The sequence below is a fragment of the Mus caroli genome, unplaced genomic scaffold (assembly GCF_978045245.1).
Source record: "Mus caroli unplaced genomic scaffold, Mus_caroli_1 scaffold_6, whole genome shotgun sequence".
Lineage (NCBI taxonomy): Eukaryota > Metazoa > Chordata > Mammalia > Rodentia > Muridae > Mus > Mus caroli.
In genome coordinates, this window is record NW_028227261.1 from 82,019,129 (window position 1) to 82,044,701 (window position 25,573).

General features: G+C 40.6%; 1 protein-coding gene across 2 annotated transcripts in view; it reads left to right on the top strand.

The window, feature by feature from the left end:
- The first annotated feature begins 1,563 nt into the window (after positions 1–1,563).
- Rasef (RAS and EF-hand domain containing) overlaps positions 1,564–25,573 on the top strand; it is an 80,552-nt gene continuing 56,542 nt past the window's right edge. Inside the window, exons 1-3 of one of the 2 annotated variants that reach the window (XM_021160795.3) lie at positions 1,564–2,292; positions 21,847–21,993; positions 24,447–24,537. In XM_021160795.3, coding sequence (XP_021016454.1) covers positions 1,952–2,292; positions 21,847–21,993; positions 24,447–24,537 — 579 coding nt within the window. In that variant the 5' untranslated portion in view covers positions 1,564–1,951. Of the gene's footprint in view, positions 2,293–2,362; positions 2,424–21,846; positions 21,994–24,446; positions 24,538–25,573 lie in introns of those variants that run through there. The other variant, XM_021160794.3, reaches the window with a different exon arrangement.

Genomic DNA, 25,573 nt, shown 5'->3' on the forward strand with positions numbered 1-25,573 from the left:
GTGTCACCCACATTATAGAGATTCTACTGGCACGAATGATGTAGGACTGAAGGGGTTCTGGAGTCTGAGACTAGGCAGTGCATGGCAGAGTTAGCTTGACTGTAAGCAGGCTCTTGAAGGCCATTGTATGAAGCTGTGAAGGTAAATTTTGTAGATGTCAGAAATGCCAAAATTCATGGGATTTTCACTGAAGAAATCTGCATATATGGCTCACAGCCAAATCAATAGAAAGGCTTTGCATACTATAGGTAGCAAAGATAGAGAAATGAGGCGGCTCAGATGTCTGGATCATACATGATTCCACTATAATTCCAGGTACTAGACACAGAACTACAGGAGTAGAAGACTGAGAAAGCTTGTGACAAAGCTAGAAAACTTAGAAAGTAAGGAATTTACCTTACTGAGTTTCAGTTTTGCTTTGGCCCAGTCACCTTTTGAGATGACCCCTGTGAACCGACTCTGGCTAGCATGGCTCTGTCTGGTCTTGCCCTTCTCACCCATTCCCTCTGCCTTGCTAAAAATCATTAGATTACATTCCTAAAGCTAGCTACTAAGGTCTACTCCTTTTTTTGACAACTTCTTTCTCCTGACACTGATTGATTACCAAGGTCTGACTATCAAAAGTTTGAAGTCCAGCAATCAAAAACCCCATTTAGTTCACCTAACATAGCCAATCAAATATATTCTATTACATCCCAGTCCATTCTAACACAACCCTCCCATTTTTCTCTTCTGAAAACTTACACCTGTAAGGACAGTTGCTGTTGTTTTTCTGCCTCAGTCAGAAAGTAGACAATGAAAAGAAATGGCAATACATAAAATAAAGCCCTAAACTTTGGGGAGCTAGTGGCAGTGGGTGACTACAAGGCAAGAGTGTCTTCCACACACAGCAGGAGTGGTGATATCCTTTATGAAGTAACAGGACTGTGGCAACATCTGCACATGTTCAAACCAGAAAAATAAAAATCATAAAGTGAAAAGGGAAGTAGGTGCAAATTCCTTCCACTAATCAAGAAACTATATGCTGCTGCTAACTGATGGAAAATAAGTTTTTCTCCAATGGGATGTCACTGAGGATATCAATCATGCCCTGGGCCAGGACACAGGGCTTGAGTTGTTGTTTTGGTCTTTTTTCTTTTGTTTGGATATTTTGTTTTGTTTGTTTTGGAGAGAGAGAGAGAGAGAGAGAATGTAAAGTTAGGTAGGGAGGAAGATGAGGGGGGAGAATATGGGAGAAGTTGGGACAGGGGAAAACATGATTAAAATTTTTTTCCAGTACAAAAATTAAAAAGAATGCTTTCTCTAAGTGATTTTGGCATTCGTTTTTTCTAAGGCCAAGAAGTCATGGAGTGAAAGTTTGTTTCTACTTAGGGATATGGGAGATCAACATGACAATGAACATAGAATTAGAGAATAAGGACTTCTGGTACTTTATTTATTTTTTTTTTAAAGCAGAATCTTTTGAATAGGCAGATTTACCATGTGTCTGGAATTATGAGAGGATACATGGCCAATAACTTTAGCCAATTTAGAATCTTATCTCTACTCACTTTCCCCCTTTGGTCGGTGCGGGTGTGTTTGCACTGTTCAGGCAAGCAGGGTCAGTATCTGGGGTGCAGAGGAGAACTTGAATAATTATGATCTGTGTTTGCGCCTCCAGCAAATCCCCAAAGCTTAACAGAGAGATGGTCCAGCTGTTGCAGAAGAAAGTCTGGGAGCCAGCCTGTGTCTTTACTCCAAGGTAGGGTGGAGCTTACTCACAGGAAGGTGACCAGTGGCGCTCTGTGGCTCAGGGCAGCAGTCTGGCGGCTGCAGCTGGAGGGGAGCGTCTGGCTCTCCTGCGCCCCGCCTCACCCGGACATCCCCCGCCCGCGGCAGGTGGTGGAACCGGCCGGACCTGCTCCACTGGCCGAGCCCCGGAGCTCGGAGCCCCGCCGTGGCCAGCGGCGCCATGGAGGCGGACGCGGACCCCGAGGAGCTGACCCGGCTGCGCTCCGTCTTCGCCACCTACGACACGAACGGCTCCGGGCGCCTGGAGCGTGCGGAGTTCGGCGCGCTGTGCGCGGAGCTGCACGTGGCCGAGGCCGAAGCAGAGGCCGTGTTCCGGGGGCTCGACACCGACCGCGATGGCGCCATCACCTTCCCGGAGTTCGCGCGTGGCTTCCGCGGAGCGCTCGGTCGGGACAGTGCTGAGGCCCAGGGCGCCTGGGAAGTGGCAGAGCCGGAGAGCCCGAGCCCCGCGTGGCGGGACTTCCATGCGCGCCTCGGAGACGAGGCCCAACTCATTCCCAGGTGCGTGGTCAGGCGAACGCGGGAGGCGTGCGCTTCGCAAACGGAAAACCCAATCTGTGAATCGCCTTTTCTGTTCGACAACTGGCGGTGATTTCTCCGCAAAGAAAAGGGAAAGAGATCTGGAGTTACTGGTAGGGAAGGAGTTCAGGGTTTCCTGCAAGCTTGTGGTGGTTGGCACCTGTAGCCTCCTGCAGCTGAAGCTGGCACACTCTGGGTGGCTCACAATGACCTCACCTGTCACCTTTTTCTGCTGTTTCCCTGCCGCACTAAGAAGCTACCCTCAGCAGTTTGCTAGCCTGACATTCTATAATACAATAGTAGTTGTGTTTGCTAAGGCCGGAAAGAAAACTATAGCATTACTGTATTCTCATACTTACTGATGTGCACAACGTCACTCCTTTTATTTTAAGGATACTTTAGGAAGTACGTTTGTCTGTTTAGGACTGAATGAGAAAAAATACTAGAAATTTAAATTCACAAGCGTCAAATGACTTGCTTAGTTGATTAAAAACAGAAATTTGATCTCAGGTCTTCTAAGCTGAAAACAATCGCTTTTATTCAGTAAATGAAAGGACACAATCACACTGTGACCTTACAAATAAGAAAACATAACTTATTACCTAGTTACTAACTTTATTCTCGACAACGAAAGGAGTACAAGGGCGATTTTAGGGTGAGAAGGTCACTCTCACCTTCGTTGTATTTCCGCGTTTCACTGGAAGTTTGTTTTTGTTTTTTGTTTTTTTTTTCTCTGCTTTGTGTTTGGAATTTAGCTGCGATTTTATTGAGCTATGGCTGTTCTTAATAGACCTGAGAGGCCTCAAGTGGGAGTTTGTGGATCTGAGACTTGGTCTCCGAGAAAGGAAAGGCCCTGGGAGGCATCAGGTTCTTTTGGATTGCTCCACAGCACAAGCTATATCATCCTAGCTTCTCCCTCGGGTAAGGGAATTTTGTGCAAGGAGGCTGAGTGACTCATTATGTTGAAAAACTGGGTGTGAGGACCTTGCATACACGTTGGGGAAAAACAAACAAACCCCTCAGTGTCTCAGCCAGGGAAGTAGAAAAAAACTGAACACTGTTGCTGTAGGCTATGCCTTTTCTTCAAGCCATCTTCCCAGCACATGCAGTTATTATTCTTTTTTTCTTTTCTTTATTGGATATTTTCTTTATTTACATTTCAAATGTTTTCCCCTTTCCTAGTCTTCTCTTCTAAAACCTGTATCCCATCTCCTCTCCCACCCCACCCCCCACCCCCACCTCTATGAGGATGCTCCCCCTCCCCCACTCCTGTCCTCCCGCCCTGGCATTCCCCTACACTAGGGAATCCGTACACCTTTAGGCCCAAGGGCCTCTCCTCCCACTGATGTCCAACAAGGCCATCCTCTCTTCATATGCAGCCGGAGCCATGAGTCCCTCTATGTGTACTTTTTTATTGATGGTCCAGTCCTGGGAGCTCTGGGGGGGGGTCTGGCCTGTTGACACTGTTGCTCCCTCAATGGGGCTGCAAACCCCCTTAGCTCCTTCAGTCCCTTCTCCATGGTTGTTTGCAAGCTTCCTCCTCTGTATTTGTCAGGCTCAGAGCCTCTTAGGAGACAGCCATATCAGGCTCCTGTCAGCAAGCAGTTCCCAGCATCTACTATAGTGTCTGGGTTTGGTGACTGTATATGGGATGGCTAATATTCACATATTAATGAGTGCATAACATGTGCGGTTTTTTTTTTTTTTTTTTTGTGTGTGTGTGTGTGTGTGACTGAGTTACCTCACTCAGGATGATATTTTCAAGTTCCATCCAGTTGTCTACAAGTTCTTACTTTTTAATTAACGATTTAAAAAAACGAAATAGGGAGAGGTACTGTGTATGAGTATGACCATTCCCTTTTGATCCTTATCAGATTTCAGCAGCAGATGTTTGATACTTAACCTCTCCAGGTTATGTTGACTTTTCTAGAGTTGGTGGACGAACCAGGACTTAACATATCTAGTGGATGATTATCTTTCCAAATGCTGTCAGAGGTTATTAAACTATCAGTGTCACCTGATAGACCGGTCCTCAGCCCTTCCGATGGAAGGTTAATAAGGGCAAAGTTTGCCTTCCTGTGTTGGTCTAGTGAAAAAGACCCACACTGAGTTGAGCCGCCTGATTGTTGCCATGGCAGCAATAAACTGTTTTGGTAAGTTGGGTTGCTGCCACTCTGCTTCCTCAAACAGTTGTTCATTTTGCCTTTCTTCTGTGTGAACTTGGTTTAAAAAAAAAAAAACCCACAACAAAATTTATTTTAGGCAAATTCATTCAGTGAACTTTTTTGAATGCCCCAGAGATGCCGAATACTCTATTGTAAGCATTTATTTTAGATCTCTGGGGAAAATGTCAAGGAAGGATGAAGTTCACATCTTTAATAAGCTGATAGTGGGGCTGGAGAGATGGCTCAGCGGTAGAGAGCACTGACTGCTCTTCCAGAGGTCTTGAGTTCAATTCCCAGCAACCACATGGTGGTTCATAACCATTTATAATGGGATCAGATGCCCTCGTCTGGTGTGTCAGAAGACAGTGACAGTGTATGCACATAAATAAATAAATAAATAAATAAATAAATATTTTTTGTTTGTTTTGGTTTTGGTTTTTCGAGACAGGGTTTAACTGTATAGCCCTGAGCCCTGGTTGTCCTGGCTGGCCTCGAACTCAGAAATCCCAAGTGCTGGGATTAAAGGCATGCGCCACCATGCCCGGCATATAAATAAATCTTAAGAAAAAAAAAAAAAAGCTCATAGTGTGTGTGCCCATTACATTTCTCAGAAATTTCATTAAATAATATTTACAGAGAAGTTGGTTATTTTCAGGAAATCACAAATTATGAGTTGTAAATGATAATTTTTTAAATGTTTTGAGGATCTTTAAAAAGAAATTTATTTTGTTTTAAATTGTTTGTATCTGTTTTTGGGTGCAGCTGCCTTCAGAGACTGGCGGTATTGGATCTGCCAGGAGATGGAGTTACAAATAGTTGTAAGCTGCCTGATGTGGGTGCTGGGAACCAAACTCAGTTCTGCTTGAAGAGCAGCCAGTGCTCTTACCTGCTGAGCCATCACTCTAGCCTCACAGTCTTGAATTTTTATCTTCAAGAAAAATGGTACTTGTTTATTTTACTGCGTGATATATCGGGGTTGTTTTGATATAAAATATTATGTTTTCTTCTGCAGTAATAATGAAACCTCCAGAAAGCTGTAGCATTCTAGCTTGCTCCTAGACTGGTATTCTATCTTATTTGGGACTGTACCATGCCTGTTTTAGGATATATACATATATACATACATATATATATATATCCAGTTTAAAACAGATATACTATATATTATATACTATATATATCTATATCTATATAGATATAGATAGATAGATAGATAGATAGATAGATAGATAGATAGATAGATAGATAGATATAAGAATGTTTCCTTCCCATAGAGGCAAAGCAAGTTAGGGCTGACAGCTTCTGCATTTTAGATCATCCAGAAAAAATATGAAGTGATTTTTATGTTTTATGTTAAGCTCTTTGGTCCACAATAATTTTGCGATTTGAGAAGAAGCTAAATTGCACCGTTGTTGAGGTAAATATTGTTGGGAGTTTCTACCCTACCTTAAATCTCACATAAAAAACATAAACTTTATAATAAATCCTAAAGCACTTTATGCTATTTTGCCTGCTTTCCTGTCAATAGACCTGATAGCACTTGTCCTGCTCTGCCTAGGGTGCTTTTACTCCAAGCGGTCAGCCCTCATGACCACGTGTTCATGATCCATGCAACCCCATGGCAACTTCTCAGTTCTTACTTCTCCTGATCCCTGCTTTAGACCCCAAGCTGGGAACTGAAGCCAAGCCTGCCTCTCGCATCTCTTCTGCCTAGCAACATACCACATACCGTAGGCCTCTTTATTAACCAATCACGGGTAACTTTGGGGGCAAGGGCAACGATTATACAACAAAAGCTGGTATAAGTGAGGATTTGCTTGAATTGGACCAATCAGATCTTGTGGTATAGAATCTAGCACTTGAATATAAGTAGCATCAGACCAACCCACACCACACTGTAAAATAATGTAAATCTTTGTGCTGTAAGTCAATACATGCTTAAGTTTGGTTTCTCTTAGGAGATTGAGGGACTATTTCCCTTGCTCTCTGGAAGTTTGTGACTTGTAACTTTTCATCTGGTAGATATAAAGATAAAATGTGGTCTTATAACAGTGGAAATAGAATAGGAGGCAAGGTGAAGCTTCAACACCAGAGGTAAACTGAGGAAGGCAGGGAGGTGTGGAGTTGGCGGGGATGTGGGTGGGGCAAAAGCTCCTGGCAATTCAGCTCTCTTTTGCTCTCTGGAGGCCAGAGCTGATGGATCCTGGCAATTAACTCCCCTTTACTATTCTAGGAAGAGCAATGGCTAGATTGTGGTGTTCAGATATAGAGCAGACATACAGTGCAGCCTAGAAAACTTCTGGAGCCTGGGTCATTATATTGGTTCAAAGGACTTTTGTTGTGTGCATGCTTGGTTCTTGAATTTGCAAAGAGCAGTGAACGCCAGGTTGGTTTCCCTCACTCCTTGGGTAGATTCCACCACTGTTTTAAACGTTCTTGATAATTGTTTCCCATACTTCGTAAAGTAGACACTTCGAGAAGATTCTTGGTTCCTGTCTCCCAGAAAAGGGAATTGGCCAGAGATAGCTATATAGTAGCAGAAACAGATTCTTCCAGTAGAGAAAGTAAGTCAGAGCAGAAAAAAAGACACTCAGAGATGACTTACATAGAAAATTACAGCTTTTATCTTAGATACTCTGGGTTTTGAGAGTCGTTACTACGGGTCAGGCTTTCCTGTTCAAGCTCTGCTACAAGCCTTTTTCTTTAAGTTGATTGATTCTTTGGCAATTTCATACATGCATATAATTCAGTCTAGTTGCATTATTCCCTCTAACCAATCTTTTCCTCCCAATCCCATCAACTCCTCATTCTACCAAGTGCCTATCCCACTTGCAAGTCCTCTTTTTTCTCTTTTTTCTTTTTGCTTTATGACCTTGAGTTTAATCAGGTTCACTCATGTGAGCACAGGTGCGAAGCTGTTTTTCTAGTTGGAGTTCCTACTGCCGTGAAAACATTCTAAAGTACCTTGGAGAGGAGAGACTTTATGTCATCTTAGACATTTCAGGTCACTGTCCATCACTTGGAGAGGAGAGACTTTACCATCTTAGACATTTCAGGTCACTGTCCATCACTTGGAGAGGAGAGACTTTATGTCATCTTAGACATTTCAGGTCACTGTCCATCACTTGGAGAGGAGAGACTTTACCATCTTAGACATTTCAGGTCAGTGTCCATCACTGAGGGAAGTTGAGGGAGGAGCTCCAGGCTGGAGCCTGAGGCAGGAACTGAAGCAGAAACCATGGAGAGGTCCTGCTGACAGGCTTACTTTACTAGCTTGTTAACTTACTTTTTTATATATCTCAATAACCCAGGGATGGCACCCTCTACGTTAGCTGGGCCCTCCCACATAAATCACTAGTAAAGAAAATGCCCTATAGACAGGCTTGCCTATAGGCCAGTCTATGGAAGCATTTTTAATATACGGTTACTTCTTCTGTTTAGCTCTAGATTGTGTTCAGTTGACAAAACAGCAACAACAACATGAAAAAGAAGAAGAACAACAACAAAACTAAACCAAACCAACCAACCAAACAAGAACTACCAGTACAACTGTCCATTAGAACATGAGTAATTAACCAGTGACTATATCACTGAAGACAATGATTTCTTGTCTCCCCTTGCTACCCACACCTCTACCATAACCCTAAATTGCCATTAGCTCTCCTGGTTAGTGTGCAGTCCTATGAGGCTCTATACATCTTTGATTGTATGTTAACTGGCTCAGCATTGTGTTAAAACTATGCAGTCTGTCACAAATGCTATGACCATGAGCTTCACAACCATGTCATGCCCACAGAACAGCCCACCTTCTTATAGTACAACTCTAACATGGATTTAATCTTCTTTTAAGTGTTCTGTACTGAACTTTGGAAGAGGTAATGCTGAGTACTCAACACTATTTTTCTCAGTAACTGACCAAGCATAAGTCTACATTAACAACTGTTCACTGGATAAAGAAATTAAGGCCTAGGACAGCATTAATCTATGAATATAAAGATAAATGTTTTAGGGAAGTTTGACAATCTGTCCACTCAGCAAAATGTATTTGTAACTATGGTGATTTGATGGAACTGTCCCCTGTAATCCTGCCATCTGAATACTTGGTCCTCAGTGGTTGGTGCGTCTGGGCAAGGCTGAGGAGTTGAGACCTTGTTGAGGATGGTATGTCATTGGAGGCAAGCTTTGAGAATTTGAAGACCTTTGCATTTTGAGTTTGTTCTTGAGGCTAACAGCTTAGGGCTCAAACTGTGAGCTTTCAGCTGGCTTTTCAGTTGCCTTGGTTACCTCCTCTGCTCTGACATTATGTACTCTAGCCCTCTGAAATCACATGCACAAATAAACCCTTCTATCTCATAAAATGTCTTGCTCATGGTGTTCTATTACAGCAATAGAAAAGTAACAGGAATGAGTCAGGACTTTATCTGGGGAAGGAGGAGGGCAATACTGAGGAAAAAAGGGAGGAAGATATTTATATGAGTTACTTTTCTGTTACAGTGATAAAGCACTATGACTTCATAGAAGGAAGTGTGATCTGGACCAGCAGGTCATTTTTTTCAGTGATAAGTTTCTAAGGGGGAGGGTTGGGAAAGAGATAATAAAGAAGACAAGAAAGTTGTGACCAGGCCATGCAAAAGATGAAGGCTTATACCAAGCAAGTTTATTAAAATCTTTTATGTAGTTTTCAGGGTGAAAAACAGGAGCAACTCCTAGGAAGCTAATCAAGTAGTGTTCATCAAAGTTCTTAAGTGTATCACCAAATCAAGAACACAATGGCTTTGGAACTAATAATCTCATTCTCATCTGAAGGAAAATTCAGGTCCCAGGAGCTGAAACCTTAACTTGTTTGAGGCCTCCGCTCCAGCCACATCCACAACCCTGTCAATTCTGCCTCTGTGCAAGGACATTGATGTAGCGTTCTCTTTGTTCTTCATCATGATCTGAGAAAGTCTTCGATTAGCCTAGTTCCAAACAGAAAGGTTTATTTGGTTCCAGACAATAAGATTCTGCCATGGCTGCAAAGCATGGCAACAAGCAGCAGACAGTAGCTTAGAGGAAAAGCTGAGGTCTGATGCTTGAACACCTGGAAAGAGTGGATGGATTTGAAACAGCAAAGTTGTTCCCCAATGATACTTTCAACAGCAAGACCACACCTCTTAAACCTACTCAAATAGTGCCACCAGTTGGAGACCAAGTATTCAAATAGCTGATCATTTGGGGAACTTTTTATTCAAACCAGTGTTATAAACTCCAAGTGCTTATAACCTTCTAAGACATGGGTCTTTGACCATGTGTACAACAATTTGAACACTTGGTCCCTAGCTGGTAGAGCTGTTTGAGTAGGTTTAGGGCATAAATTCTCTTATTTGAGGTGGGTCTCAGGTCTAATCACAAATCAGATGGTGATTTCCCTGAAGCAGTTGTGCCATTGTTTCACCAGTAAGCATCTCTGTGAGCAAGTTAGTTGGGATTTTACAACACAAGGGATAAAACTGGGGAAGACTATTGCTGAGTTTTCTTCCTCAGCTGCCAGAATAGTGACTTCATATATACATACATATATAAGTATACATATACATATACACACACACACACACACATATATATATACATATGTATACATACATGCACACACATATATACACATATATACATATATACACGTATATATATATGTATATATATACATATATATATATGTGTGTATATATATATATATATACATGTATATATATGTATATATATATTCATGTGACCAAGATGTGTGGTGTCTTCAGCCATAGGATTGCCCAGTTGTGGTTAGCAACCAGAAGCAATAGCCATAACCTATGGAATTTGAAGGATCCCTGTGGTATCACATCTCTTTGGAGGCACTGGCAATTTTACTACTGTAAGGTCACGTTCAGATAGTTTGGAGTACCTCTGTTCTTGAATTGGTTTTATTATTTCCTTCATTTGTTTTTACAGTGCTTATATAAGTCATTTGTTCATATTCTCCTTTATGTTCTTGAACTTTTTGCCATTTCCATTTTTAGTTTTTGTTGAAAAATTTTTATGCAATGTATTTTATTTCCTCTTCCTAATTTCTCAAAGATCTCCACCTCCCTTATCTTCTTTCTTTAAAAACAAGGAGAAAAGAAACAAAAAAAAAAAATAAAGAAAACAACAACAAGAAGAAACACAGAGAAACCCACACAATGAATATCAAACAAAACTCTCATAAGATGAAAAAAGATTGAAAACAAAGCAAAATAAAAAGGCTACAAAGATACCAGTGAGTTCATTTTGCCTTGGCCAACTACTCTTGGGCATAGGGCCTTTCCCTGAAGTGTGGCTAATATACCTAGTGAGTCTTCATTGTAAAAATTCTTTGTCAATGGGTGTCAAATTATAGGTAGCTCCTTGGTTAGGGGTTTGATCCTGTGCCCACTTACCCCTTTCAGTGCTGGAATCCTGTCGAAATTGAACCTTTGCCACCCTTGTGTACGGTGGCACAGTCTTTGAGTTCATATGGGCATCACTCCTGTGGTGTCCAGAGGACACTGTTCATGTGGCTCCTACTTCTGGCTCTTCCTTCCTTTCTGCCTCCTCTTCTGCATAGCTCCCTGGGTCTTCAAAGATTTGATGAAAACATCTCAATTAGAATGGAGTACTCTGAAGTTAGTGACTCTGTATATTGCCTACTTGTGGGTCTCTGTGTTAATTCTCATGTATTATAAGAAGAATCTTCTCTGGTGTGTTTTGATTGATGCATTGATTTATGGGTATAGCAGTATGTCATTAGGAGTTATTTTATTGCTGTGTGCCTTAGCAGAGTAATTATAGTAGTAAGTTTTCCACTAGGTCCCAGTTAATCTATCTTGTCTCAGGTTCTTGGCCACATTAGCAATGTCAACTATGGGTTTCATATTACTGAGTGGACCTGAAGTCTAAGAATAAAAGTGGTTGTGCTATTATTGCATTAGTGTGTCTTGAAGGCAGGTCATTGTAGTAGGTCATAGGGCTCATAGCTGGGTGATACTGAAAATTACTTTTCTCCTCTGGCACTTACAGTATATTCCAGTCCCATGAATATTAGTCAGTAGAGGTGGCACTTCTAGTTAGGTACCAAATTGATTCTTGTTTTTTGAACATCTTTATAGTTACTGTCTTGTAATCATTGTAATAGGTATTATCAAGAAGTTGATTTCCTCAGAGAATATTACAACAAGGTTGCTAATTTCTGGAGTTGACATGTTGTCTTGGTTATTCATGTTGTTTGACTTTTTTGTGATGGGGCTTAGGTATATGGACTCTGGTAATGTTTTTTTTTTTTTTTTTTTTTAGTCTGGATATCTAGTCTCATATTTGTTGAGTGCTTCTTAGGATTTTTGTTTGTTTTTTACTCACCTGTCAGTCACTGGTGAGTTTGGCTACACTGCTTTGTGCTCCTTGTAGGTCACACGCTTCCAGCCACTAGCCCAGGGAACTCTTTGGCATACACAGATTAGCTTACTTTTGAAATTCCTTGGCTCACTCAATGACTTGGGCGCTCCTAAACCTCCCCTGTTAACCTAGGCCCAATCAGAGAAGTGGCCAGTGGCCACTTACCCGAATTCTCACATGGCTGGTTGGCTTTCTCTGCTACAGCTCCTTCGACCCATCCTTCTTCCCCAAGTCCTGGCAATCTCTCTTTTCTCTCCCCTGTGTCCGAGCCCACACAACGCTAAGGGTCCTGCCCCATCTCCCTTTGTCTAGTCATTGGCCACTGGCATCTTTATTGATCGATCAAAAACCAACTGTGGACAAGGACCTTTAGCATTCGGAAATGCAGGTCCCCATTGAAATCAAAGCATTAGAACCAATCTCCAATATGCTCCAACAAAATGGTACTTGCTGTTTAGTCTTGGAGCCACTGTGTATTGTGGGAATGGAGTATCAGAAGTGGTCTCAGCATGGCTAAGAATAGGGGAAACCTTAGCCTAGTAATGTTGGACTTTCTGATTCTCAGCAAATTTGAGGTTTCAACTGGATGCCAAAATGAGAGTCTCCTTTTCATTCCCAAGCCTTTAATATTTTTCCATTTTTCTGAGCTGCTTCTGCTGCAGGACATATCTGCATACTTCTGTAACCAGAATACTCAAACAAACAGTGACACTCTAAATGAAAAACCACGCCACAAGGAAGTCATGCTAGTTGCTTAACAACCAAATTTCAGTATTCTAAGAACCAGTAGATATTTGAGAAAAAATGAAAACATAGGATTTTGATATTTTGTTTCCTTATGGTGAAGATAGATTGAAGGAAGGAAGTGCTGGGTTGTGGCTGCTTAGTTGTGTTTTCAAGACCAGAATGCATGCACAAGCATCTGAGAGAGCCCAGTGAAGGCAGGTGTCAGTCTCTGTCCATTTGGCAACCATGGCTCAAGAGGTGTCTTCCAGTGTGGCTTTCATCCATAGACTGCCATATACAGCTCTACATGGCCTGCTTGGAGACAGAGTGAAATGAGGCTTGAAGTAAGGCTTACAAAGCATCAGATTGATTCTGAGTGAAAATTTGAGGGTGTTGTGTTAATGTAAAAGGAAAGGGCATCACCTCTCTCCTGCAAGGTACCGTGATGTGACTTTAGGTTCAAGGTTGCAAATGTTATGTAGGTTGGCATAGTGGCTAAAATGAAAATGGGAGTCTTAGAAAGTGTTGAATAACAGTCAACAGAAATTGAGGTTTCAGTCCAGTTTCTGTAGTTAATGTAACCGTGCCCTAAGAAGCTAAATTTGTTCTTGTGTAGTTTAGCTCCAGACAGTGGACAGTGACTTGCACTACTTTACTATTGGAGTTCTTTAGGGAGAAGCAGAACCTGTGTATGAATAAATACACACGTGCATATTTTACCTGACTTATTCTGGTTTAGTGAGGAGTCCGGCTGATTTCAAAGAATTAACTTGTTATGGAGGCTGTTCCAAACTGCTTGAAGCTGGATGGAAGGCTGGAGACTTGAAAGGAGACTCTGAGAGAAGCTGAAGGTCAGTAGTGTGGTCCTGTTTTATCTGGAAGTCAGTACTTTGTGTTAAAGGCCTTAGCTAGTTAGTTCAGGCCTACCTCCAATCACTAGGGAAGAATTTGGTTTATTCAAAACCTCTTGACTAAGAGGTACAGACATAATGTTTACTTGCTGTTACAGTGGCAAGATACTGAAAATAAGGATAGTTAATATATTTTAAATTATATAATTTTATTGGAATAATATTTTCTAATCTGACAAATTACTTTTATTATAGGTAGTTTTATAAGATGGTTCCATTTAAAATGTTTTCTGAAAGAATATCATTTCTGAGATATATAAAGATATCTAGGGCAGTGCAGGTGTTTATAGTCCCAGCTCCTCAGGACTGAGGAGGCATCTCAGCCATGTGGACTCTGGCCACCCATCCTCGTGTTTGTGTATCATCTCTTTGGAGGAGTGACTTTTTTAGTGTGATTCTCTTCTGCTGTGCTGTATTCATAGTATTGCTTTCACTGTTGATAGGTGCATGGTTATTATGAATATTATGGTTATGATTATTCTTGTTACTGGGATTATTAAGTTAAAATTTGCGGATATTAGTAGTTGACTGTTCTCTGTGAATATGATTGCTTTGGACTAAGAGAACAGAACATTCCTGTTGAAGTTTGATGCTTGTTATTTTATTAAGAGATAAATGTTTTTGTTTGTTTTTCTTAGTCTGTTGATATCAGAAGGGTTTATTGGGGAATGTAAACATATTATCATTTAATGAACACATGACTTGTAAATTTAAACAGAATGACAACTGACTGAATCACTGTAGATGTAGACAGAGCTCTGACTACTCAGTTACTCAGGGTCAGGATAGACTTTCCCTGCCCTCCGTGCTTGTTGCTTATAATATCCCAGCTTTCCTGGACACTATGTGAGCTCTGAAGGAGCTGTCTGTATCTTTCTCTTATCCGAATCTAATTATTTTATGAAAGAGGAACAGGAAAACAGAATATTTCCATTGTGAACATCAATCAGTAAAGGTTTGACCTTACAGTACATATAACTGCTAGTTCCACTGTTAAACTCATTGTCCCACTGTGGCTGCAGGAATTGAAGCAAGGAAGGTTATAGCACATAAAGCTATGGTGGTGGATATCCATTTAAGTTGGCCTGAGCTCTGATGCACATGCTACTCTCTGTTAATCCACAATGTCAGAAGACACAGTGGCTCTTCTCAACTTGCAGCAGATCTTTCTGTTCTTTCTACTTTACTGTTTTCATTGGCAAACTCCCAAATACTAAATGTCAGTGGTTTTGAATAGGAAGCCATTTGCATTTTGAATTGTTCCTTTTGTTTGAGTGAATCTAGTTAATTTTCTCATCTTCCAAAAACTCTCATTAAAACTTTTGGGAGAATGAGGCCCAGATAAGTACTTTGGTATTTAAAATATGTTGCTGCAACACATCTGGATTTTTAACTGTCAGAGAGGTATTTGGGCATGGGAAATTAGACCATGATTTAATAGTTTCAGAAGATCTTCCTGTGATCATTCAACAGCAGATCAGAGCCAGGGAAGCCCAGGTCTGCTGGTTGGTGTCTTCATATGCTCCAAGTACTAACTGCGCCCAATCACACCTGCTCTGTACTGACTTAGCACCACAAAACTTTTCAACTATGTATAAGCTTGTGTAGGATAGCACTTAGTCTGATTTTTTTTTTCCCTCAGAATGTCATGATACCCCTTGAGTTGCATGAGTATGTTAATTTCCTGTGCTTGGACGTTAGGGTTAGAATGCAAGTATTTTTTTTTCTGTGATATTCCTTAATCAGAATAATAAAGATAAATGTTTATCACTTAGTCCAGTGTAATTTTGTACAAAGATTCAGGATCTGTATAATGTGTCTTTTCAATAAACTGTTCAGCTTTCTAGTATAATGCTAAATTTGTGGGAACTGTACCGTTCAGGCCAGTTTTCCAGGCAGCACTTCTGGTTATTCTGGGTCACTCTGTTCCTCTATTTGGAGCTGTGGTATTGCATTTAATTGTTCTGTAGGAGTGTCCTAAAACCAGGTGTGTAGACATATGCAGGGGAACCCCAGGACACTACAGATGCAAACACAAGCATATGTCACCTAAGTCAAATGTTTGTTTTATAAAAAATGTGTGACCTTTGAAACATTTTACATTCTCTATTCGATTTTTGTCCTCTAAGGATCTGTAACTTCTTTCTCAGCGTCAATGGTAATTCTTGCAACTTAAAATGCTAGTGCACCGCCTGGTGTGGTGGCACACACCTTTAATCCCAGCACTTGCACTCAGGAGGCAGAGGCAGGTGGATTTCTGAGTTCGAGGCCAGCCTGGTCTACAAAGTGAGTTCCAGGACAGCCAGGACTATACAGAGAAACCCTGTTTCAAAAAACAAAAAACAAAAAACAAATGCTAGTGCACCAGTATCATTTTAACATTTTACATTGTAATTTTTTCATTTGTAATAAATCATTAATACTATCTTTCATTCAAATTATGTTTTGACTTTTTTTTTTTAACTTAAAAGGAAGTACAGGCTTAGGTCTTAAATGTCTATGACTCATCTGTAGTTCATTGTACCTTCTCCCAGGCACTCCTTTGATACCTTGGGCATGCTTTAGATTGCTTTCCTTGTTAATGGCTCTATTAGCACAGAAGTAGCATTTATCTCTATCTATCTATCTATCTATCTATCTATCTATCTATCTATCTATCTATCTATCTATCTATCTGTCTACTTACTGGTCTTGACTAACACATATCACCTGGCCTAATCTTTACCTAATCGTCGCCTAATGTTTGTTAAGCCCATCTATAAAGATCTCTCCATTTGTGAGTGCACGTGTGATCGGCTTAGACTAGCCCCTGATATTTATGAAAGTAGCATGTTTCTAGTCTTAGAAGCTACCTGACACTTTCTAAGAACCCCTGTGCCTGACACTGTGAGCTCTGTGCAGCAGTTGGATATTCTCTGGTTTTTTAACCTTTGACATCAAGAGTGAGTATACTTGGGGAGGCAGATTACTGATACACTGCTGGAACAAAAGACTATCATGACATCAAGTCATGCCATCAGAACATCTGATGAATTCACAGATACATTCAACTCTTATCCTGAGGGATCAGTTTTTTCTTTCTTTTTTTTTTTTTTTTTTTTTCCTGTGATATGAAAACCTAGTTCTGGCTTAGAGAGAAACACTGAACCAGATGAACTAAGTTGGACGCCCCGCCTCTCTTTTGGGGGGATCCTTTTGAGACCATATCATATAGAATCCAGTCGAGGGCCTTACTCATTATATAGCCCAGGATGGCCTTGGCTTTCCAATCCTACATTCACCTCCTGAGTTCTGGGAATATTGGTGTGTGCTACCACGTCCAGTTTGTGTGGTGTTAAGAATTGAACCCATGGCTGCTCCTGAGACAAGTCCCTGGTGTATGAAGTAGAGCAAATGAGGATACAGGTCATTCTGATATAATAGTCAATTGTGTAGCATGTACATTTTCTACCAATAGCAGATTCTTTTTTATAATTAATCTATGTATACATTTCACTACAAATTATCCCTGGAACTTTGCACTAAGCATGAATAAAAAAATGACCAAAGTGAATTCATATCATTATTATTTGCTCCCACTTTAAACATTTACAGAAAGTGAAGGACCTGTTGTGACTTCTGCAACTCAGTGTTTCATTGTTGTTCAGTTAGCTGGTAAATATGACTCTACAGAATGACTTCTCTGACAGATTCCCACCACAGAGTATGTCTCTAGATTTTGTATCCTGTTAGTCTAAATGATACAGGTAAAGTCATAATGGTCCTGCTGTGTGTTGAAATTTCTTGGGACAATGTCAGAGAAGACATTTTTGTTGGTGCTTTACTATTATCTAATACTGTGGATCATTCTTGAAACCAGTATTTGTTCTGAGCCATAATGGGAGGGGTGATGACAGGTTTTAGCATGTTACCATATAATGTGACTTACTATTATGGCTTTATTAATAATGCTTAACTTGAACAGGTTGTTTTTTTTTTTTTTTAAAAATCATGATTAGCCTCTGAATAGATTGAGCAGTTTACTAGAGTAAAAAGTTACAAAGAATTTAAAGGAACATGGACATATTTTTTTTTAGCAATTCCTGATTAAGCAACAGAGTTAATACGTAACTCATGTCATACAGTGTTTCAAAGTGCAGGTATTTAACATAGATGAGAAGTGGTAGTATATTAGTGGCTAATTATGGTGTCTTTACCACAAAACAGAATTTTAATTCTGCCATTCAGTTTCTGTGACCTTTGATCCTGTTGGCTGCCCAGGCATTTCCAGCATCAAACACCTCAGTGAGTTTAAACAACAGAAAATTCTCATAACTGTAAAATCTAAAACTCTAGCACCAGGTTACCAGAAGGAGTCGTTTGTCCTAGTGCCTTTCTTTCTGGGTTTAAAGCTGCCATCTTCCCTTATACATGGCCTCTCTCTATATATATCTGTGTCCAAGTCTCCTCTTCCTCGAAGTCCACAACTAAGACTGGGTTAGAATTCACCACATGATCTGATTTTAACTTAATTCCTTCATTAAAGACTCTCAAATATTAGCTAGAGTTGTGGCTCTCACCCTGTGTTTTACGACACCCTTGAGGGTTGAACAACTCTTTCACAAGGGTCCCCTTAGACCATCCGAAAACACACATATTTACATTACAATTCATGACAGAGGCAAAAGTATAGTTATATAATAGAAACAAAAATAATTTTATGGTTGGGGGTCACTACAACATGAAGAACTGTATTAAAGGGTTGCAACCTTAGCAAGGTTGAGACCCACTGAGCTAGAGCCTGAGGTCCTAGTGGGAGGGTGTCAACTCATGAATTTGGGGGCATTAGGGTTATGATTTATCTTATAACAGACTTTTAGGTCTGCCTGATTTGCAAAATAAGTTAATAGAAATACATTCTGTGCTTGTCGTGAACCTTCCAATAGATGATGCATTCAAGTTGTGCAGCAATTGATCTGGGATCTGAGGAGTGTGGACTTCCCTACCATAGCTAAAGCCTTTTTTATTGAAGGCATGCTTCCCGGGACACCATTCATCAGAGACCATGAAGTTTGGCTTCCCTTCTGACACCAGTAGAGAGCCAGGATTGCTGCTATTACCACAATTCTTTGGCTGTGCTAGGACAGTAGTAGAGGGTGGGGACAGTAGCAGAATATGGGAACAGTAGCAGAGAACCTTTTTAAAATTTTTTTATTTTTATTTTAAACAAAGAACTCTTATTGTAATTCTTCCTGCTTGCCTTTCTACCTTGCTGTTTTCCTGCCTATTGCAGATAATGGTGGCTTTGTAGACAGGAAGTTGAAATGAATTACCCTGCAGATAAGCTTTATTAGAGGAATTACAGCATCACAGCCTGTAGTGTGAGGACAAGCATTCAGGTCCAGATAAGAATTTTATTGTAAGACACAGCTCGCAGGGATAGTGCTGATGGGGTCAAGAAGGGACACAGCCTTCAATTTTCCTCAGAGTTGAAAGACAAGGAGAGTTACAGCACAATGGGATCCCAAAAGGAAAGGCGTACCTTCAGATCCAAGGAACAAAAGATTTCTTGCTCTCAAAGGATTTCAAGGGCAAGTTGGGGAGATGGTTAAGTTCCATATCCTGTAACCTAGCCTGCATGTAAAAGTCACAAGACACTGATAAAGTAATAATTCTAGTTTGTCTTGGGTTTAGGAGCAGATGGTCTGCACCTGCCAGAGGGAGGGGGGAACTCTGAGAACTGCAAGGTTACTGAAACACCTTCTCAGCACTATCCAGAGAGTCTGTAACCTGACCCACCTGCCCTTCCTGCCTTCCCTCCTGTCCTTCACCCCCTTCAACCTTCAGTCTTTGCTCTTCTTTTTCTTCCTTTTAATTAAACAACAACAATTTGCTACAATTTAGCTAGAATGGTCTTGATTAGACTCATAATCTTCCTGCATTAGCTTCCCAGGTTTTTCTTCTGACCTCTGTGGACTTCAGACATGTGTGGGATACACAGATAAACATGGGAGTTAACCACTCATGCACATAAAATAATACATCTAAAACAAATACCAAAAAAACACACCCTTAACAGATTCGGGGCAAAGTGGATTAAGAAGATAACATGAGTTTTGTGTTCAGGCTATTTGAATGATCTGTGGTCATCAAATTGTTATCCGTAGGTACTGTCAATCTCCGTGCAAGCTTGTGAGCTTCTCATTTTCTTGTTCTGCCCAGGTGCGTTTCCAGTGTGATGCATGTACATCAAGAGTAATCTCTCCATATCAGGGTCAGGAGACGAGAGATAGTTTGCATTGTTCAGGGATTAACTATAAAATCTTGTCACAGCACCAAATAGAAGAAATAACCAAGTTCTGTTGCTGCTTTTTTCAGTAACACAGTGTGCATGAAAGGATTTAGTCTTTTGTGAGTACAGGCTATCCCTAGCATTTTTAACCCTGATGAAAACTGGTAATGTTTCTTTCATGCTGGTGTTGTGATAAGTTATTTCACATCTAAGGAATAAAATATTTTTCAAATACCTGCTGTGTCTTTTAGTTAGTATATATATTATTTGCTTAAAAAAAAAACCTGTAATTATCATGTGCTGTCAGTCACAGTTCATATCAAATTACAATACTCCTAGTTCTCTAGTGGAGAAAGAAGGAAGGATAGACTGCATTTTCTCTGATGTACTATGTCAAAGTAGATAGTATACAGCCTATCTATTGAGGAAAATGTTGGTGCTTATAGTCAATCTAGTGAGTATGAAATCACAGAGTATGTGCTTCAGCTGGGGTTACTATTGCTGTGATAAAATACCATGACTAAAGACAACTTGGGGAAGAAAGGGTGTATTTCACTCATCATTCCATATAACAGTTCATCAAAAGCAGTGAGGTCAAGAACTGAAGGCAGGCTGGAATCTGGAGGCAGGAGCGGATGCAGAGGCATTAGGGGGGGGGGTCTTACTGGTTTACTCCCATGGTTTGTGCAGCCTGCTTTCTTGTAGAACCCAGGACCACCTGCACCAGGGTTAGCTCAATCCACATCAATCCAAAAACTGCTCTGCAGTCCCATCTATAACCTCATTCTACTGAGAAATTTCCTCAACTGAGGTTCCCTTTCCTCCCCAGTGACTGTAGCATGCGTCAAATTGATATAAACTAGCCAGCACAATGTGTGTTTCTATAAAGAGTTTGTTACTCAAAAATAAAACCATGCCCAGTTACATGTAGGGCATTAGCTGCTGATTTCGGTGGCTGGAACACAACTAGCCTGTATCTTCTATCATGTAATGAAACAGATGACACCGTTAGGCTATAAGTTGCTTCAGAATGGAAACTGATTGTAACAAAGCAAAGCAAACAAGACAAAAAACAAATGTAAAACATTATGAGAGGGCTGGAACTTGGAGTATCATCCCTGACCTTTGGGAAGAGAGAAGGGCTGGAACTGAGTTTGACCTATGTCTCTAAGAGTGAGCTTGGGAAACTTCTGGGTTGGTAAATACATCAAAGTGTAAGCAGAATAATTGGAATAGACGTGGCTTGAAAACTCTGTGGTTACTCATGTTACCTCTGTGTGCCCATTTTGCTAGTCTTCATGGTAAGCTGTGAAAAGTGAGTAAATTTTTTTCCTGAATTCCATGAGCCTCTTTAGGAAACTATCAAACCCTTGGGTATTTCCTGGGATTCTCTGATGTATAGCTGTTTAGTTAGAAAGAGGCCTCATTTGAACTGGTGCCTGGCAAAGGAAGTGGAGCAGCAGCGTGGATCAGAGCTCTTAGCCTGGGAGTTTGTGCCAACTTTCAGTAGTTATTAACTGAATGACAATGTTGAACATCTAAATAGTGCCTGGAAAGTAGAAAAATTAATTGGTGTGAGAAAACTCCAAACATTTAGAGTTTGAAACCCTAGAGGAAAAAAGGTATATGAATGTTTCCACAGAAGTGAATTCGTCTGAGTTATTTGCACTGACCACAAAATAATAGGTATATTTATTCTTCAAAATTCAAGGATTAATACATATATAGTTAGGGATTGGAGAAACACAGTTTGTTAATTACTTTACCTTTCTCTGAAGTTCTTTACAACTCAATTTTTAACAAATACAATGAAGACCTTTCATTCTAAGTTGTTTCCACTGCCCTTCCACTGGCGTTCCAGGTAGCTATCTCCCAACACGGGAAATACAACAGGCTCTCTGCCTTCTCTGTTCTCTTCATTCTAGGCCAGTCTATGGATTTTTATACCTTTCTTGCTTCTTTTTTAGTTCTCTTTCTCTTTCTTATACATTTTCTGTTGTAGTTTTAAACTGATACCATTTAATTTTCATATTTTGGGCAGGAAAGAACAAGTTAGTACCCTGTACCAGAACATCACCCTTGTGGAGCCAAGGCTACTCCAACCGTATGAACGTGTGATAAGGAACTTTCTCCGTGAGATCAAGCTCCAGAGCACAGAGATGGAAAACCTGGCCATTGCAGTGAAGAGGTATCAAACCACTTCCTTCCTAAGGACACTTTAACTTGTTCCATGACCTGGGTGGCAAAGGGTCGGAATGGCACAATCATATTATGATGCAAGTGGACCTCATGAACTTTAGGAATCTAGAACACTGTAAAATATTCCATACGGGGTAAGTTTTGTCAGGTAGTAATTGCAAGGTTAAACAGCAGTCTGTTAGTAGATGATTGCCATCCTATGAGGTCAACTCCTCAGAACTGCTGAGTCCATCCTGAAAAATTCAGAATGTTTGTTTCTATCCAGCTACTTGACAAAAACAGATGCTAAGGGGCTTTTCCTGACACCCAGTTCACTGAGGAAGGCAGTGAAGTGGGGATATGGAGTTGGTGATCAGGGCCAACTCTGTTTTACCCTGGGCAATTCTTCTGTTGGTGATTACATAGCCCAAAACTTCTTACTTCTGGCAATTCTCAAAAGCTGCTGGCTTCTGGTGATTTGATTCTTGCTGACAGCAGGAGGGGGTTAAGAAAATAAGGCTTAATTACTTGAACTCTTTTTTTCCCTCTAGCACAAGGGCCCCTCTCTGGACAGAGGACAGGCTTGGAGTTCATTAACTCTTTGTGAGCCAGAGAGAAAAGAAAAGGAAGAAAGGGAGAAGTTAGGCACATACAGAGACACACAAACACATAGGTGCTTGCCCCCCACCCCACACATACACACTTTGACTGGGCCTGAACACTTGTCTCATTCTGCAGATGTTCATGCATGCTTATGTACATATGCATATACCTATACATGCAGGCTTGTGTGTGTGTGTGTGTGTGTGTGTGTGTGTGTGTGTATGTGTGTGTGTGTGTGTGTGTATTTGGTGAATGGGGCAGACCCCCCAAAGCCACACTTTATTTCTTCTCTCTGGTAATTTATACCTTCTAGATAAATGTTCTTCAAAACTTAGGATACCCAAGATATAAGATACAGTTTGCTAAACACATGAAACTCAAGAAGAATGAAGACTGAAGTGTGGACACTATGCCCCTCCTTAGAATTGGGAACAGAACACCCATGGAAGGAGTTACAGGGACAAAGTTTGGAGCTGTGACGAAAGGATGGACCATCTAGAGACTGCCATATCCAGGGATCCATCCCATAATCAGCTTCCAAACGCTGACACCATTGCATACACTAGCAAGATTTTGCTGAAAGGACCCAGATATAGCTGTCTCTTGTGAGACAATGCCGGGGCCTAGCAAACACAGAAGTGGATGTTCAAAGTCAGCTATTGGATGGATCACAGGGCCCCCAATGGAGGAGCTAGAGAAAGTACCCAAGGAGCTAAAGGGATTTGCAACCCTATAGGTGGAACAACATGATGAACTAACCAGTACCCCAGAGTTCTTGACTCTAGCTGCATATGTATCAAAAGATGGCCTAGTCGGCCATCACTGGAAAGAGAGGCCCATTGGACTTGCAAACTTTATATGCCCCAGTACAGGGGAATGCCAGGGCCAAAAAGTGGGAGTGAGTGGGTAGGGGAATGGGGGGGGCTGTATTGGGGACTTTTTGGATAGCATTGGAAATGTAAATGAGGAAAATACCTAATAAAAAAATTAATTCTAAAAAAAATGAAAAAAAAGAAAACAAGGCTCAATTACTTGAACTCTTTTTTTCCTCTGGCTCAGGGGCCCCTCTCTGGACAGAGGAGAGGCTTGGAGTTCCTTTAACTCTTTGTGAGCCAGAGAGAAAAGAAAAGGAAGAAAGGGAGAAGTTAGGCACATACAGAGACACACAAACACATAGGTGCTTGCTCACACACACACACTCTTTGACTGGGCCTGAACACTTGTCTCATTCTGCAGATGTTCATGCATGCTTATGTACATATGCATATACCTATACATGCAGGCTTGTGTGTGTGTGTGTGTGTGTGTGTGTGTGTGTGTATTTGGTGAATGGGGCAGACCCCCCCAAAGCCACACTTTATTTCTTCTCTCTGGTAATTTATACCTTCTAGATAAAAGCTCTTAAAAATTAACTCATCGATAAAATACAGAAGGATGTTGATAATAGGTTGAAAGCAGTGCTTAGAAACCATTCTTGAGAGTGTTCCTTGTACTTTAGTCTACAACTGTGAAGAATATATAATAGTAATATGACATTAGATCTAATTGTCTATTGCCTTAAAGTTCTTTCCTTTGTGTAGGTTTGTCACTCAATTGTAGCAGTATTTTCAGATTTTCTGACAGTCTCCCAGAATCTTTCTGACATAAGTTACTGTTTCTTTCAACCCAATATTTAATTTCTTTTAGTTGTTTAATGTCATTTTACACCCAAGTAGTCACACTGGCAAGCTTAGTATATTATATAGATGGATTGGGAAATACCATATATAATATGTCTGTAAAGTGAAACCTGATGTAGATGAGTTTTGAATTTCCCTTCACAGTTTAATCCAAGTGTACAATGCATTTTTTGAATTTCAGAGCCCAGGACAAGGCAGCCATTCAGCTAAGTGAGCTGGAAGAGGAAATGGATCAGAGGATTCAAGCTGTGGAAAATGAGTCCCGGAAAGATGTGAGTTTGTGGATTGGTCATTCATTCATTTGGCAGATTTTCCGAGAGTACCTTTTCTTGTGGAGCTATAGGTGCTTTTCTTGGTGCTAACGTGTTGGGACAGCGGGTGTCACTAGTTATTACTCTATGTAAAAAAATCAACACTCTGCATGTTTGAGCAGGAAATAGATTTTTTTTTTTTATAATCAGAAGTGTTTTGTGCTCATGAATTAAAGAGGTACAAAGATGTTATCCAAGTAAGTGAAAGATGCTCCACGTGAGGCATGGCATGAGGTTCAAGTGAGTTGGAAAGGAGTCAGCTTTCATGGGAAGGCAGAAGCCTCATTGAAAAGAATGTCATGGAGCAGAGGACTGGCAGGCAGATTGTGAGTTGGCTTTGGTGAGGTGGCAGAAGATCTATTTTTATATTGGCCTGTCATGTTTAATGTTGGAGGAACTCTTAAGTTGAAAGCTTTATGCTGTCTTTAGTGGTTTCTCTAGAAGGGCGTGTTTTTCAGTATAAAATATATTTGGGAAGTTGATGTTTGCTGAAGGTAGAAAAAATAGATATTTCTCTGAGTAAGTCATATTAGGACTTAAATTTTATTTTGATGCTGAGAGGTAATAAGAGTGCAGACCTGAGCGCTGGCGTCTGACACACTTATGTCTACATCCTGAGTTCACCCTTCCCAAGGCCATGTGGCGATGGTAAAGTAATCTCCTGTCAGTCAAATTTACAGAACAGTCCTGCCACCCACCAGCCTCAAAGAGAGATAATCATCCTGACATATATAAAGTACTGAGAAGTGTTGTCTGTGATAGGCACGACCACGGCTGTTATGCTTTTTTTCTCTTCTATCCTCGACTCCTTTCAGATAATTTACCTTCTTTCCTCGACTCCTTTCAGATAATTTACCTTCTTTGTCTTTACCACATACTCAGATCCCTTTGGGTATCTTTAATTGTTCTCTCTCTTTTAATAAAAATATATTCATTAATTCTTTGAGAATATCATACAGTATATTTGATTATCTCCATTTGTGATTGATTATCTTCA